The sequence below is a fragment of the Sus scrofa genome, chromosome 14, assembly GCF_000003025.6.
Source record: "Sus scrofa isolate TJ Tabasco breed Duroc chromosome 14, Sscrofa11.1, whole genome shotgun sequence".
NCBI classification, from domain to species: Eukaryota; Metazoa; Chordata; class Mammalia; order Artiodactyla; family Suidae; genus Sus; species Sus scrofa.
The window spans coordinates 70,019,053-70,036,762 of NC_010456.5; the positions used below are offsets into that span (position 1 = coordinate 70,019,053).

The 17,710-nt window shown below is 37.0% G+C and overlaps 1 protein-coding gene across 9 annotated transcripts in view; it reads right to left on the reverse strand.

Moving 5' to 3' along the window:
• CTNNA3 (catenin alpha 3) overlaps positions 1-17,710 on the reverse strand; it is a 1,779,313-nt gene that overhangs the window by 823,822 nt on the left and 937,781 nt on the right. For all 9 annotated transcript variants that reach the window (XM_021074380.1, XM_021074384.1, XM_021074383.1 and 6 more), the window contains one exon: positions 5,085-5,165. In XM_021074380.1, the coding sequence (XP_020930039.1) occupies positions 5,085-5,165 (81 nt within the window). The remainder of the gene's footprint in view (positions 1-5,084; positions 5,166-17,710) is intronic.

A 17,710-nucleotide genomic window follows, 5' to 3' on the forward strand; every position in this document is an offset into this window, starting at 1 on the left:
AAGAAAAAAACTGTATTAACAGTAAAAATCATTGTGTTACACACTAGACATGGTAAAGGTGAACAGTCCATTATCCCTGGCTTCTGACAAAGTGGTTACAAATTTAGGCTAGACTTAAAAGGACCAGATCTCAAACCTGTTAGCAGAGTGATGTTCAGTATACTGACTCACCTAAAAAATTGATACAGTCATACTGTGGCGTTACTTCTTGTGTCAGGACTAAAAACCAATAATGTAAGGGCAACATTAGGTAGCGAGTTATGGAAAGTATTTACTACATGGAAGATGTGGTCATAACTATCTTTTTAAGGATTTAAAATCAGTGTGAAGAAAATTTCACTAAAAAAGGAAAAGACAAGCAGAATACCATTACTGTAAATGCCGCAGGAAGAAAAAGAGTTATTCCAGCTGGTGAAAACGGCAAAAGTTTCATGGGAGAAAGAGCATTTTCCATTAGTCTTGAACTTCCTCAGTCAATTAGGGGTTGGGTATGGGGAGTAAGGGGAACAGGAGAAGCACCAAGTTGAATAATCCATATGTACAAAGATGCACGTGTGTCTGGAGGTGGGGTGGGGAGTGGTGGGAAATTTGATAAATAGTAAATAGACTCTAGTCAGAGAACAGGTTACCGTGCTGGTATGGTGAGAAGGAAGAACTGAGGAAGATAGTGAAAGGAGAAGGAACATAAAGAATTATGGGGATTGAGTTGAAACCAAATTACAGGGAATCTGAAACACCATGACAAGGATGTTTATTTTTGTTCTCTAGTACAACAGAGGTCCTTGAGCTAGAAAAAACCAATTGTTTATTTGAAAAAAAAAAAAAACCCACAAGTCACCTGTGCAATATTCTACCTCATTGCCCCAAAAATGTATAATTCGCTTCTTCTCGCTGTGTCTAAGCAATTTATTTCATTTCTCACAGATGAAGTTCATTGATTCTCTAAGTTAAAGCTGAAATATATCTGCATTTCTGATAGACAAGCCATGAGTAAGCAAAGGGATTAAGATGAATGAGCAAGTCTGGACTTTGCTGATTTTTTACTAAAAACCAACAAATAAACACAGATCTAGAACAAGAAAAGAACATTAAACATTCCAAAGAAAAATACTTTAGGGGTAGATACTTTCTCCTTCCTGTACGAAAAGTGTAAGCAAGATGCTTAAAACAAACTGGTTAATAAATTTAGTGGAGTTCCTGTTGTGGCTCAGTGGTTGATGAATCCAACCAAGAACCATGAGGTTGCGGGTTCCATCCCTGGCCTTGCTCAGTGGGTTAAGGATCCAGAATTGCCAATGAGCTGTGGTGTAGGTCGCAGACACAGCTCGGATCTGACATTGCTGTGTCTCTGGTGTAGGCCGACGGCTACAGCTCCAATTAGACCCCTACCTGGGAACCTCCATGTGCTGTGGGTTCGGCCCCAGAAAAGCCCAAAAAAAAAAAAAAATTAGTAAGAGTATGAAGTGGAGATGATTCATGCTTTTGTTTAAAGTTCAAGATTTTTGGGGGGGGGTAGGGTGCATGCCCACGGCATGCAGAAATTCCTAGGCCAAGGATGATTAAACCCAAGCCACAGCAGTGATAAATCCTTAACTGGTAGGCCATCAGGGAACTCCTAAACTAGATTTTATTATTGTCACGAGCATAATAATCAGGATGGAAAATGAAGTAACTGGGAGGGCAAGTAAGGATAATGAGAATGAATCATAGCAACTACCTCAACTTGCACTGAAGACCATGGATTCTCCAAAGACCGTTCCTAACAGTCCCATCTTATACACACATGCCACTTTCCCCACAAAAGATAGGGTTTTTACTTGCTCCTATAGACCTGGAACCAGGTTTGTGACTCTTTTGATTTACAACATGTGGAGGAAACAACATACTAGTGATTTTGAAACTTAGGCATTAAGAAGGCCCGTCAGCTTCCATATCTCCTTTTTGGAGTCTTGCACCAATGTGTAAGAAATCCAGGTTCCCCTGCTAGAGACAGAAGCCTCACAAAGAGACCTCAGGAGATTATACAACACATGGAGAGGGGAAAAGAGGAAGCATTGAGCCCTCAAACAGTGAGCCCTGAACCCAGACACCATTTGATCCACCACTAGCCTGGAGACCACAAGTAAATATACTATAGAAATGGACCAGTTGGCCCTCCTATTCCCAGCCAATCCAGGGAATCATAAAACATAATAAAACTGTTGCTATTGTTTGTGGCAGTTTGTTAGGCAGCAATACTTAACCAAATAAAAAGAAGATGTTGACCTGTGAAACCATGGGGGATTTTCATAACCCTGAAACACAGCAGTTCTCTCTGGGCTAGAAACATAGCCTCATATGAAGAAAAGTATTAGTAATCCCTCCTGCTCTTTCTATATCTCACTGATGACATGAAAATAAAAGTAGGACTGCAAAATGAAATACAAGGTTCCCAGTTAAATCTGAATTTCAAATAAACACAATTATGTCCTATGCAATATTTGTTTGCTGTTAATCTGAAATTCAAATTTAACTGGGCATCCTGTGCTTTGATTTGCTAAATCTGGTAATCCTACACACAGAGGATTGCTTTATTTTTTTTTTCATTTTTTAAGAAAAATAATGACTTCAAAAGCTATGGAGGTATAAATGTACATCAGCTCATTGTACATAACTTTGTTGAAGACGGTCCAGAGGGATGCGACTAGAATGAAAGACACAATTGTATTTGTGATTAATGTCTCATGTGAGATCCAAACTTGATAAAACTTCAGTAGAGAGAAGGGTCAGGTATGTGATCCCAATGCAGGGAATAAATAGAAGCACTCTTTATGTAGTTGCAAAAATATTACTGTACTGACACATCAACAGAGCAGAGCCATATGTCAAGAGCCTGTTGAACAGGCATGTAAATAACAGCTTAAGTTCAAAGGGTACTACAATAAAAATGTTTTTTAAAAAACTGATATACACATTTGAAATAGGTGGTATAAGCAATGAGATCCTGCTGCATAGCACAGGGAACATGATGATGGATGTGATGGAACATGATGAAGGATAATGTGAGAAAAGCAGTATTTATATATATATATATACATATATATGTATGTATGTATGTATATGACTGGGTCACTTTGCTGTATAGCAGAAATTGACAGAACATTGTAAATCGAGTATAATAGAAAAATAAAAACCTTAAAAAATAGAGTAAAATAAAATGGTTGGTATATACTATAAAGAATAGGGACTCTACCACTCAACACTCATCATTTTAAAAAATGTATTTCACTCTATTTCCTCTTCTTTAAAGTGTAAATAATCATATTCTACCTCAGAGTGGCTACTGAAGTAGATAAGATACATACCCAGAGAAAAGCACAGTTCCCAGTACATAGCAGATACTTGACAATTAGGTAATTTTTTTTCAGTTCTATTTTTTTTTAATTGAAGTGTAGTTGATTTACAATGTTGTGTTAATTACAGGTATAGAGAAAGTGATTCGATTATACATATATATGTGTGTGTATATATATGTGTGTGTGTGTATATATATATAAAATGGTATATATATATACACACACACACGTATATTTCTTCTTTTTTTTTTCAGATTATTTTCTGTTAGCTCATAGTAACAACATTTCCAAGTCCTGGGAGGAGCAGATGTAATAGAAATCTGAAGAAGGTAGAGAATAAAAACCCCACAACTAACCAAAAGGACAGACCTGAGGGTGAGAACTCCTGAGTTGGGTGTAGGTTCAATGCCCCTTCTTCCATGGGCAGGATATCTCACCACACTGGCCTGCTTTCTTGTCTACATCATAAGATGGGTTGTACTAAGCTCCTTTCAGCTCTTACATTCTGTGATTTTAAGTGCTCACAGCAGAAATAGAATGCGCCTTAAGGCCATAAAGTTGAGAAATTGGAATTTTCCCAGCCTTAAAAATTGTGCTTTTACATAGCTAATATAACCAGGCTAGGGATTCCTCTTTTATTCCATTTCCAAATCTACTTCTGAATTAAACGATTCCTTAGGCCATTTTACTAAATCTTCCCATTAAAGCACAATAATATATTTCATTAAAACTTATGGTTGACAATAGGTGTCTTACCAACAGGGATAGGTGTGGGGGAGACAGGGTTTGGGGGTTTGGGATTGGCATAGGCACACTATCATACATGGAATGAATGGTCAATGGGGATCCACTGTATAGCCCAGGGAACTCTACTTAATACTCTGTGATAACCTAGATAGGAAAACGATCTGAAAAATAATGGATACGTGTTTATGTATAACTGAATCTCTTTGTTCTACAGCAAAAATTATCACAACTTTGTAAATCAAGTGCACTTCAATAAAACTAAAAAATAGGCTTATGGTTGAAAAGTTTTTGTCCCTCTTTCATGAGGTAATAGTAACTAATTCAAAGTTGGGCATGAAAAAGAATTCTGGTTATTAAATAGGGGAAAGGAATAGAAAGCAAACATCATTGAAAATAGATGTCTTCATATTTCTGGAGGAAAATTTAACTTGTAGCATAATACTAAACTTCTAAATTATTTAATGAAATCCTTTCTAATCCTATGTTCCTGATGGCCTAAGGTTAGAAATAGCCTTCACATACACAGAAACTAAATTTTTGAAGAATCCTGGAAAGAATTAGAAGGGGAAATTGGTAGTGTCTCTGAATTACGAGCTCTTTGCTCTGATCATTTGGATAATAAACTCAGTTTTTAATGTAATAGAATTAATTTACCAACATTCTCCAAAACCTTTCTATGTACCAAGCACTGGAAGGCATTTCATTTACACCTCACGGGTATACTGTGTATTATTCTTCCTATTTTATAGGCTCAGAAAGATGAAATCTGTCCCAAAATCACAGAGCTGATGATTGCAGGGCCAGCATTTGAATGTAACTGCCTGATATTAACTGCCTGATATGTAACTGCCTTTCTTCTATTTTACATTTGCCACAAAAAGGTTAAGGTGTGTAAATGTGGAAAGTATATATTTATTATTCTTATTTTGTGTTCTAAATTAACTCAAAAAGAAAAAATAAAAATGTCTCTTCTACTTGGTTCATATTTCTCTCCTCCCTTACCTGTCTGCGAAGGTCTCTTGTCTTCTTGCACATGTTTTCTATTGCGATATTCAGGGTATTACTTCTTTCCTTTTTTCCAGTCTGCAAGGGAGGAAAAAAACAACAACAACAATGTCATAAGCAATGGTATTGAATTACTCTTTATCACTTAGCAGTTTGCTTTCTAAATTTCCTGAAAATAACAGCTTGAAAATTCAAGAATAGGCTTCAAAACTGGTATGATAGTGCATATGATTCATGAGTATTTCACAAATGGTGATTAAAGTTCACATTGTTTTCTTCTTTATATTTCTGTAATATTTCTGATACAGGGTTGGGCTGCATTCATTGTGGTGGTAGGCAGACCATTATCTCCAAGATAGTCTAATCTTCATTCTTAACAAGGCGACTCTTTAACTGCTAAAAATGCAATTAGCTTAAAAGCATTAGATGCCCAATTTGTCAACTTCTGTGGGAGTTTCTGAAGTCATTTTCATGGTGTATTGTGTAAGTTATGCAGAACCATATTGGAGTTTTGCTAAACACTCAATAAAATATGCAGTGCAAATTCATACAATTTGCAAAAGTTGACCACAATTTTAGCTGACAATATTCCAAGAACAAATTGTTTCAAGTAAAAACTGGACGCTGTTTTTGGCTCTTTGAGATAATTTGTGCAGTACCTTTTCATTCTTTAACCAGAACAGTTCTCTCTGTTACATCCTTAACCTACATCTGTAGGCTGTTAAGCACACAGAGAGTCACCTTGGTTGGTATTTTCCACATATTACTTTTGTGGGAGACAACTGAATTGAATCTAATCATACTTCTTCCAGTGATATCTTATATAAAAGAGATTGAAAAAAATCATTATGTGATTCACCTCTAGGAATATTGCTACTATTTAAAATAATAAACTGAAAAGAACTCTTGAGAGGAGACCTTGAAAATCAGCAAGGCAAGTTCAAGCATCTGATAACCTGAGGCGGGGTTACAGCATGGAATCTGAAGAAGGACACTGAAATGAACTTTAGCCCATTGGGTGGCGTGCCATATATTACTCCCAGTCACTCAGCCCACACCTTTAAATGGGAAGGCTCCTTTACAAGATGTTCAAGACTATCTATACTCCACCCTCATCTATCTTTTCAGTCCTATCTTCTGCTACTTCTTTTCAAGTACTATCCTTTACAGTAATGATATTTCTACACCATTTCTCTCTCTCCTCTCATCTTACCTATAATGTACCTTTGACTGAAAGAAGTGTCTTCCCATGTAACTCCCTATTAAAATCGTACCTGTTTCTCTATGGTTTCCGCAAAGCATTCTCTACCTCCCAACAACTTTGCTCACAAGTCAATCCTCACCTCTCCTTGTTCCAATAGTATTTTGAAAATTTCCCAAAAGACTCATTCTGTTTCTGTATGTGTTCATTGCACTTATAATACTATTAGAATCTTCATGTTAGCAAGTATATTTTATTTGTTTTTATTCCTGATAGTGACTTGTATAGAACTTATTAAAGAGTGTTGACTTGTTTATAAATGAACAACTTGATTCAAAACACAACATAGTTTTATTAAGGACCTACAGATTCTTGAAGAGATTTTAGCATTTTCTCACCAAGGCACAGCTAAAATCCTCTGTTAACTGAGGTTGTTGGTACCCACCTAAACTTCAGCTAGACCTAGTTTTTCTCAGCGGTAGCATCACTGATATTGATTGGAAAATCACCATCATTTGAGCCCTTTCTGTACATGGCAAAATGTTTCACATCCACAGACCCCTATCTACTAAATTCCAATAACAACACCTAGGCACAATGAGAGCTAAAAAGTGGCCCCACCCATTTCCAGATACCTCCTAAGGGGAACACAGCAGAGGGGTGTCAAGTCCTTCACCACCTTTTTTTTATGAGAGTGAAAATACACTGTGTGTATGATGGCGACTGAGTCTAGTAAAGGAAGAGGGGAGAAGAGGGAGAAAAGAAGCAAGAAATAAAATTCTGCATGTCAGAGAAATAAAGCAACAGTGATAATTACTCAGAATGCCACCGATACACAATGGGCTATAAGATAGTTTCTAATTTTACTTTATCCTCCACTCATGCAGCATTAGCTCTTGGTTGTCTCTTTCCATAGTCAAAAGGGGGCAGGAGTAGGACAAAGAGAAACTTCCCACTTACAACACACACAGAGCATCAGGAATAACAGGAAAGACGTGTTGTGTTGGTTCTAAAAACTCACTAGCTTCTGTGATGTGATTCATCAGAACAATGAAACGATGTCAACCTTCTCAGAGCTAACAGCAAAACTTTAATGAAGGATGACAGGGGGTGACAGCAGGAAGAGATTCAATAAGGACTATAAAGATGATTTCCTAATCTCTACCCAGTTTAACCTTAGTTTAAAGGTCTCACTGGGTCAAAGATATTTTATTCTCCAGGTAATAAAAAACAGTCGCTCTCATTTCAAGTATAGAGTTTTCCCTGCTTTCTTCCATCTCTCCCCGTCCCCCTCCCCTTTTCTTCTTTATCTCCAGCTTTTTATTGGGTCCTTGCTCTATTTATCTAGATTTATTTGGCTTCAGTCAAGCCATTTTATGCATCTTTATTCCTTTTGCATGGCATAAAAATAAATAAAGCAAGGAGAAATAGCCCCAGCCTGCTTAAAAGCCCCCATTCCTTCCATTTTCAAAGACTTAACAAATCATCAGGCAATGAGCTAGGACTCTGTGTGCTGAGGTGAGGGACACAAAGGGCAGGATGTTAAAACATAACCATGGATAACAGTCAAAGCCTGCCTACATTCTAGGTGCTCAGAAGAGAAGACGCTCCTCAAAGGAAACCTTAACAGACACCGTTGTTAGGTCAGCACAGCCCTGCTAATGGAAAAGGTACCACTTACAGTAAAGGGCCAGGAAAAAACTCAGAAAACACAGCACAGATCAGCACTGTATGTGGAAAGCAATCACATTTTTCATCAGTAAATATACTGCCAGGAAAGACTATATTAAAAGAACACTTCTAAGCAGAGATTTTATTCAATGAAATTTCATTAAAATTATTATTGCATATTATAAATACCAGCCCAGTGTGATCTCAGATTATAAATCTTAACTATGAGTCTTTCCATCAAGTCTGCCTCGCCATCTCTCCCATATAATTATCACAGTTAACTGCACTCTCTCATGTGTTTCCCTTCAAGCTGCCCACACATTTGGAAAAAGTCTCTTTATAAATAAACTCTCCTTGAGTTATCTGAATTTAAGCATTCCATCTGTTTCCTGTTGGGACCCTCCTAGGGAGAACTCCCTAACACTGAGTTGTCCAACATGATAGTGATCAGTCATATGTGGCTATTTACATGGAAATGGAAATTAATTAAAATTAAACAATGTTAAAAATTCAATTCCTCAGTTCCTTAATTCAAAATGAGCAATAGCCACATGTGTTCAGTGGCTACTACACTGAACAGCACAGATACAGAATATTTATCTCATCTTAAAAAGATGTGGAATTCTCTGGCAGCATAGTGGTTAAGAATCTGGCATCACTGTTGTAGCCTGAATCACTGCTGTGGCACAGGTTCGATCCCTGGCCCAGGAATTTCCTTCCACATGCCACAAGTACAGCCAAAGGGGGGAAAAAAAAGGATGTATTGAACAGCACTGTTCTAAAATTTATCTTTGTATATTCAAATGTATAATGAGTTCCTACTTTTACACAAGTCACTTTCATTTGAGAATAAAATAGAAACAAACAAAAAATTCCCAACCCTCAAGCTGTTTAGTAAGGAAATCTGAGATCTAATTCTGTCCTTTTTTTGTTCTAAAACTCTCCCCTGTATTCATATTGCTACTGGGATTAAAAACCAATTCTCGATCATCTTGCTTAAGGCCCTACAAGATCTACTCCCATATTTACTTATTGAACACGAATGAGATACCTTAATGGGTACTTTATTTTCTAGGCAGTACAGCCACAACTCTGAGCAGGTGAGTGACACAAAGAGACCTTTATTTCAAACACATCAGTCTGGCTGGATGGAGCCAGCACAATGTAATTGAGGAGATTAAGAATAGAGACACACATGAAGAGTTAGATAGTTGCAGCAACAGTCCACTAGAGAGATGAAAAGTGTGAAAATGAATGCAGTGGCAGTCAGGATGAGGGAACGAGACTTAAGGAGTCCGAAAGGGTAAAGTGGCTAGGATGACAACCAGCAGAGCTGAGGGTGAAGAAACGAAAAATCCCTCTCACTAGACTCTATGGTACTTGAAGGAGAGAAATTTCTTACATGGGATTTGTTCCTCATAGCATCTAAAACTGCTTTGCACAAAGTAGAAGCTCAAGTCATTTGTAGAATAAATAGAGAAAAGAAAGACTGGATAATCTTTGGCAAACCCCCTAACATTTCTAGACCTTCCACACCCACAAAATGAAGATTTCCCCTAAATTATTCCTATATTACCAAATTTAAAATTCTATAAAAGGCCCATGTTCTCTTTAAAAAGTGATTATAGAATAATATGTTACTTTTATTGTACAGTTTCTTGCATAAACAGATGTTAAAAATGTGTTGGAAACATACACACATAATATAAATCTGCAATGGTACAAATAAGACATTTGAACTAGGAAAGCCATGATGATGACTGCACAAAAACTATGAAGTTACTAAGGGATGAGGTTTAAAGCAAATGACAATTTATCTAACTCATAGTCAAAAGAAAATGTTAGTGCAGAGAGGAGTCATGTATGGAGTTTAAAAAGTAAGAAAAAATGTTTTTTGTTGTTTTGTCATGTTTTCTTTCTTTTTTTTTAATGTGTGCCATTTTATTCAACCTTTTAAAATGACACATTTCCCTTTAAACAGGAAATCTTTATTTCATGGTAAAGATGAATTATGATATCCTTAAATTAGTTCCTCTCTGCAGAAATAGCTTTTAAAAATATTTTATGCTTAACACACAGCAGAGCAGAGATTCCAGTTTATATTTTTCAGACATGAAAGACATACAAATAGATAAGCATAAAAAAATGAATTCTCTTCCAGACTGCCACTCTGCTGAATGGCATGATATTAACATGGTATCCTAAATAATCTTCCTGAAGCGAGGTTTGTGCTCTGAAAATGAAATTAAAACAAACAAAAAATTAACATTGAAACTTAAAATGAGGAGGTTTTTAAAAATAACTCTTGAAGAACAAAACGACTTTGCTATAAGGGAAAAAGGCTGAAAATGGCAAGTGTCTTGAACTTACATACAGTTTGGGAAAGTAGGAAGCTTTCTGCTCTTGGTGTAGTTGCCTGCTGTCATAGAGCTGGAAGTCCTTGAGGGGGAGCCAATTTTGCCAAATATCTACCACAGCTGTTTTCCATATATCTTCTCAAATGCCATTCACCAACAACTCGACATATTTGCACATGAAGATACTGACGCTCAGGAAGTTTAAATACTTACCCCAAGAGGAAATAGAGGAGGTGATAGGATCAAATTGAGCTAAGTTCTAATCTCATGTTTTATCTACTCTACTTGAATGAGCTGTAAACCCAAATAATTTATTTATTTTTAATTTTTTAAGATTTTTTTTTTGGATGCACTTTCAGTATATGAAAGTTCTTGGGCCAGGGATCAAAGTATTCTATATAAATTTATATCTTAAAAATAATGAGCAGAGTAGCATAGAAGTTTGTGGAGTCAGAGAAAATTGTTTGAATCTGTGCTCCATCACTTGACGGCTATGTGTCCTTGGATGAGTTAATTAACCTCTCCGTATTTTCCTTTTCTTACCTCTAAAATGAAGATAATATAGCAACCACATCATAGAGTTACTAGAAGGAATCCAGAAATATAGGGTATACAAGTTCTAGCAAATAGTAAGGCTCAAGGCAGGTTAAGCAGTTGTCACCGTACTTATCAACAGTGTCACCACTGTTACCAACGCTTGCTTTTCCAGAACTACACTAGCCTGCTGCTTTCCCTATGCTTTTCCAGATACTAAGCCTTTATGCTGGGATGCCCTGATCAGTTCTTATTCAACAGGAAAATTCTTCATTCAGAACTCTAACTCAGTCCAAGCAGCTAATCATTTTTTCCTGATTCTCCTCAACCTAAACACTACAATAATAAAGTAAGATATAAAAACTAAACCCCCTCTCATTTTCATTTCCCCTAATTTTTCTGCATATTTCAATTATACTACCTGTGAAGCTTCTTGTCATCTTTTATTTACATTCTGACACAATTTTTATATCATTAAGTCTATAATTTTTATATCACTTCAGAGCTTGGCACTCAATTAATAGCTGCAGATGAGATACATAAAGAGAAAAGCAATTAACCACACTTTTATTAATAGTAAATAATATTCAGATGTTTTATTAATAAAAACATTTTTATCTTTTAAATGAAACTAGCAATTATCCCAATAGCTGTCAGATATTCCACTCAATCGGTGTTTTTATTCAAATAGTGTTATCATTATTCTCTACAAAAAGGTAAAACAAATTTGGCATGAGGATTAAACTAATGCGTGGATCAGAAAATGAGAGTTCTGAAATAAGCAATCTGGGTGACCTTAACTAAGTTGAAACACCTCTCTTGTTCTCTTCTCTATCTGTGAAAGGAGGTCACTAAACGACCTCCAGAGTCCCTCCTAGCTCTAAGAACAAGTGGTTCTAGGGTTCTCTGTTGATGTATAGTCTAGTAAGTATCCAGTCAAGCACAGAGAACGTAACACTTCACTGTTTATATGTGTTCTCAGACCAGTTATCTTATGCCAGATCCTGTGATTTCAACTGATATTCCCCAAGCATGAAAGAAATACTCTTCAGTTTGTACTGTAGTAACATCAAATCATTTTACTGGTGATGTTACTCACTTCCTTTGAATCTCAGACATGGGTGTAAACCATGGCCTTCCCTTTTAATGACGTTGCCATTGAAAATCAATCTTACATACAGGCAAGTGCAGATGCAAAGATTTACCCCAGTTACCAAAACGTAACTTTAAAAGTGACTGGAGGAGTTCCCGTGTGGCTCAGGGGTTGAGGACTTGGTGCTGTCACCACAGCGGCTCAGGTGACTGCTTTGGCACATGTTTGATCCCTGGCTCAGGAGTTTATGCATGTCACAGGCACAGACAAAATCAGAAACAGTAAAATTATTCTCACTTCAAGCTGTTTTGTGATAACTTGCCTCGATCTCTGCCTCTCATTTTTCCTCTCCTGCTACTAGAGTTTTTTGACCCCCACGAAAGACCAGCAAACTCTGGAACTGACACTGTCCTTAATAATAAGAAATTGAAAAGACAGAGTTTACTAATTTCAATGATTCAGCATTAAACTAAACTTGCTGTGACTCCTGTTCTAATGGATTTTTCAGATCTTGCCAGCTCCTAGGTCAGTGACTATTTCTATAAATCATGCTATGGTTACAATGAAATAAAAGAAATATGTTCAGAATTAAAAGTTTTCTTAGGTTCAGAGCAGAATCCAAAGATATTGTGTACATTAATTGTACCTAAATGTATGTCTCAGGATCATGCATTGAAAATACAAAATAGAGGTAATCTATTTAACAATAAGAACTATCTAATCTGAGAGTATTTCCATTTTTATGTTTATGTCTTTTTAAAGTTTTGGTCATTTCTTTTATAAAATGTTGGCTGTATTTAATGGCACATAATATTTTTAGTTGACAGCAAAATAATAGAAAACCTTTGGCCAGTCTCATAGGGTGTGTGTGTGTGTGTGTGTGTGTGTGTGTGTGTGTGTGTGTGTACACCCACGTACATGTGTGTGCATGCATGTGCTTTGGTTTTATTTCTGTTTAAATAAATAAAATAGCTTTGAGAATCATTGTTTTAAAACAATGAAATTAGAAATCTGCCTAATATCACAATCAAAATTCAGCTAGTTATGCTATTGGCATTTAAACAGAGATAAAAATAATAATTTCTAGTCTATGGCCATACCACCCTGAACATGCCCAATAACGTCAGAGATAAAAATGATTTCTGTGCTTTGAAACTGGACTCATTTAATCAGCTTGTTTAGGACATATTATATAAATTGCATTGCAGTGAAAATAGCACTTATGCTAAACTGCTATTACAGTTGGTATAATAGTAGACTTAGATATTCTTCAAATCTTAGTGCCAAAACTTATTAGCAAGATGACCATATCCAGTTATGTAAGCTGAACTTTAGTCTCCTCATCCACAGAGTGGAGGACGACAATATTTGCTTTAGGTGTTGTCATGAGATTTAAATGAGATAATGTACATTAAACATGTATGGCAGTAACTCTTTTCTGACATTTAATAAATTAAACTTATTAGCAATAAAAATAATTGTTAGATCGCTGAGGGTAGAGAGAATAAATTACTTTGTTCACTGCTATATTTCCAGTCCTTGGCCATACTAGATGCTCAGTATTTATTGATTTGAATGAATAAAAAAATTATTGAACTGATGAATGAAGGAACATGTGAACCATGGCATAGATCTGAGTAATATTTTCCTATTTTCATCAAAAAGATTGTAAGAGATCTTGCTACCTGGGACACTGAGCCCTTGAAAATAGTACAATTTTCAGGACAGTCAATGTAGACAAAATATCATTATCTAGGCCAAATTACACAAAATCCTCTAATTTCAGTTAATGATTAAGTTGTGCATTATGTCTTTACTGACATTGAAATTTCCAAAATCCCTTTATTGCATCATTGTCTGAAGTTGCTAGCATATTTCAGAAGGAGAGCTGGTTCATTCTAGAAATCCTTTTGATTTTGTGGTGCCTGACCCAGTAGTCATCTTCAGGACAGTGCCTATCCATTGAGAAAATAGCTGTGCTATGAAAATAAAAGTGGCTGTAAGAAAGTAGAGGAATGCAATACTTTGTATTGTCAATTATACCTTGAATTCTTACAGCCAAGGCTTTTTTATGATATTCAAAACCACTGTCAGAACTTAATATGCAATGATACAGCATTACATACATACACCAAATAAATTATTATCTGTCTTATAAACAGAAGCACTGTTCTCTAGCAATTTTTCTGTCTCTGCTTTGGGAAGTAGACTATTAGAAGAACAACAATGATCTCATTAAAATTTCATCACCTGTCTTTCTTCCTTTCTTTTTTTTTTTTTTCTTTTGTCTTTTTACCATTTCTTGAGCTGCTCCTGGGGCATATGGAAGTTCCCAGGCTAGGGGTCAATTGGAGCTGTAGCTGCTGGCCTACGCCAGAGCCATAGCAACACGGGATCCCAGCTGCGTCTTCGACCTACCCCACAGCTCACGGCAACACCGGATCCTTAACCCACTGATCAAGGCCAGGGATCGAACCTGCAACGTCATGGTTCCTAGTTGGATTCGTTAACCACTGAGCCAGGACAGGAACTCCTTTCCTCCAGTTTCTTAAGTTCAATTCCTACTCATTTTGTTTCCTAAGCCAAGTTTTCAAAGATTAATTACATTCAATCTATCAAACTTCAGCCAACAGTGAGCTTTACAGAGTTTCTGTCATAGTCTAAGTTTTTCCATTGCCCATCGTATGAAATCTAGACTAGAGAGATCACTATCATTTTTGTGTTATTTAGGGGGCTTTTTTGTTTATTTGATTTTTATTAGAGTATAATTGATTTACAGTGTTGTGTCAATTTCTGCTGTATAGCATAGTGACCCAGCCATACATATATACACACATTCATTTTCTCATACTATCTTCTGTCATGTTCTACCCCAAGAGATTGGATATAGTTACCTATGCCATTCAGTAGGACCTCATTGTTTATCCATTCTAAATGTAATAGTTTCCATCTACAAACCCCAAACACCCAGTTCATCTCACTTCTTCCCTCCCCCAAACCTTGACAACCACAAGTCTGTTCTCCAGCTTCATGAGTCTATTTCTGTTGAATCATGGGATCATTTGTGCCATATTTTAGATTCCACACATAGGTGATATTATATGATATTTGTCCTTCTCTTTCCAACTTATTTCGCTTAGTCTGAGAAGCTCCATTTCTATTACTGTTTTCACTGTCACCATCAACTGCAATTTATGTCTTGCAGACATTTTTATTTTTAACACTAAATTAGTAATAGAATGGATATATCTGTATTGATTAAAATAAATATTTTCTATCACTGCTACCTTCAATTAAAACTTTCAAAGTTCACAATCCAAAGAGTTTCAGATTCTGGAGTTCCCATCGTGGCTCAGTGGTTAGCGAATCCGACTAAGAACCATGAGGTTGCGGGTTCAATCCCTGGCCCTGCTCAGTGGGTTCAGGATCTGGTGTTGCCGTGAGCTGTGGTGTAGGTCGCAGACGTGGCTCGGATCCCACGTTGCTGTGGCTCTGGTGTAGCCCGGCAGCTACAGCTCCGATTAGACCCCTAGCCTGGGAACCTCCATATGCCGTGGGAGCGGTCTTAGAAATGGCAAAAAGACAACAACAACAAAAAGTTTCAGATTCTGCAGCATTGAAGAAAATTAAAGATAGGTTCCACTTTGAAGACGCTTGGAATATAAAATTCCTTTTCATCAAAATTAATTCACAGGTAATAATTTTCTTTACAATTCAAATTCCCTTACAAATAAAAGACAATAAGCATATTCCTTTTTAGTGTCAAGTCCAGTTATTCTATTGTAAATAGTATTTGTTCTAAAACTTGATTTGTACACAAATCTTTAACAGAAAAAAGTTTCAGAATATCTAATTTATGTGTAGTCATAAAAAATAGTGAGCTATATGGTACAATTTGAAAGGCACCAAGGGCTTGAGCTTGAAAATATTCTCTCCCTCCCAAGCCCCTACTCCTAGACTCTACCCAATATATGAAATTTTTCCATTTCTCTATCACATTTAAAATGTTTACCTTTAACTAAAGCACCAGGATATACATAGGCATTTCACTACATCATTTTGTAATGATTCCCAAAAGAAATAATTAACCTTACATATATAATGAAGGTACAAAGGTCAAAATGTGTGGAGACTAGGGAAGTTTTTTTGGTGGGGATTTATATGGACAAAGCTAATCTGAGATTCTCATCCCTCTTGCCCACATCCTCACTTACTCAGGTTTAAATAGGATCATTTATGAAATGTGATATGAGTCCCTGGCAGCTGAGGTTCAGTGGGCAAGTGTAAACTCACTCCTGAGAAATCTACCTGGTAAGAGATAGCTGGGTAATTGCTGATGAGTAGACAAGAAGAGGTGACTGAATTCTAATGTTTGACCATTTTCTGAGGTCCAGATATGAGCCTCTTGCAAAAGAAAGCTGGTGTGGGGTCAGTTTGGTTTCAGTTCAAGATTATTGCCTTCATTAGTAAATAAAGCTAAGCTGAGAGAGTTCTAGAAACTGAGATTTGAGAATTATTCTCAAATAATTATTCTGCAGTCAGTTGCAGAAGTATCCATTACATTAAGGGAAATGCAGGTGAAATGGGAACATTTAAGGAGCCCATGAAATTGCTGATGCCAGATTCTTTTTTTGTCCATTTTCCCCTCTAATTCCACTCACCACCCTTTTTCATCACACTCTCTAAGCCCACAGCCCAGATTATACAAAGATACTCTCTTGTTCCTTGCTTTCAAGTGGGTTTGGCCAATAGAAGGCCAAGGAAGATGGGAGTAGACTTAAGACTGGGGTGTTTATTTTCCGGTTGCTCTTCTGAGGGGCTTCTCTAAGTCGACTAAGTTCCTCTCCTGAAAACACAGCTCCTGTCAGGCAGGCTTCTTCATACATAAGGTGGGGAGGACTCGTTCACAGCCCTCTCTGGTATACGTTTTTGTCTCTGCCTTGTGGCTCCTCCACGGCGGAAGATGAATTCTCAGGAAAGTGCTGAACAGTCCTTCCCTTAGGGAAGAAGGAACAGGAAGCTCTTTTGTGACCAAGCCCAGTCTCCTGTCTAGTTTTGTTAGTTCTAGTTCTCCCAAAGGGAAGGAGGGACAAGGGACAGGCCACAGGAGAAGCACAAAAGTAGATGGGCACTGGTGGCAAAAGATACCCTCATTTTCAGTCTAGAAAGACTGAAAATGAAATGAAATGTTGCCTGGCCTATGTCATGTGTAACAGATACCAGAGCTACCACACCTTTTCAAAAATGCAGAGTTAGCGAGTGATTCTTCTGAGGATGATCAACACACAGAGATTTCCAAGTTCCTTCTCTAAGCTTTAGTGAATGCTATCAAACAGAGGCTTGGAAACACCCAAATGTCTGAGAGGCAAAACTAAATACTTTATATTCAAAAGGGAAACTGTAAAATCATCATGTGAAGTGTGCTTATGAATCTAAAGCAGTTACCTCCACTATTGTACCATCTTTTTAGGAGATTCCTACATAACTCCCCGGTTGAGTTTGCAAGACAGAACTGGGTAACACCTTTGCTTCATTCTTATTTAGCCCTGTAGAAAACTCAGTAGTTTTAACTTAATGATGTCACCTAGTTTGGTTCAGAGGGGTCTGGAGACTTAAATGTTAGGGTTTTATTTAACAACCATTGCTCTCTTTCCCAAGGGTCAACCTTCGCCCTCACTGGGACTGTGCAAACTGGAAGAGGCCGACATCTGGGGAATCATAAAGCAAGGTTCTCTGAGCGGGGGTGATTTGGATGTGGCGCTATATA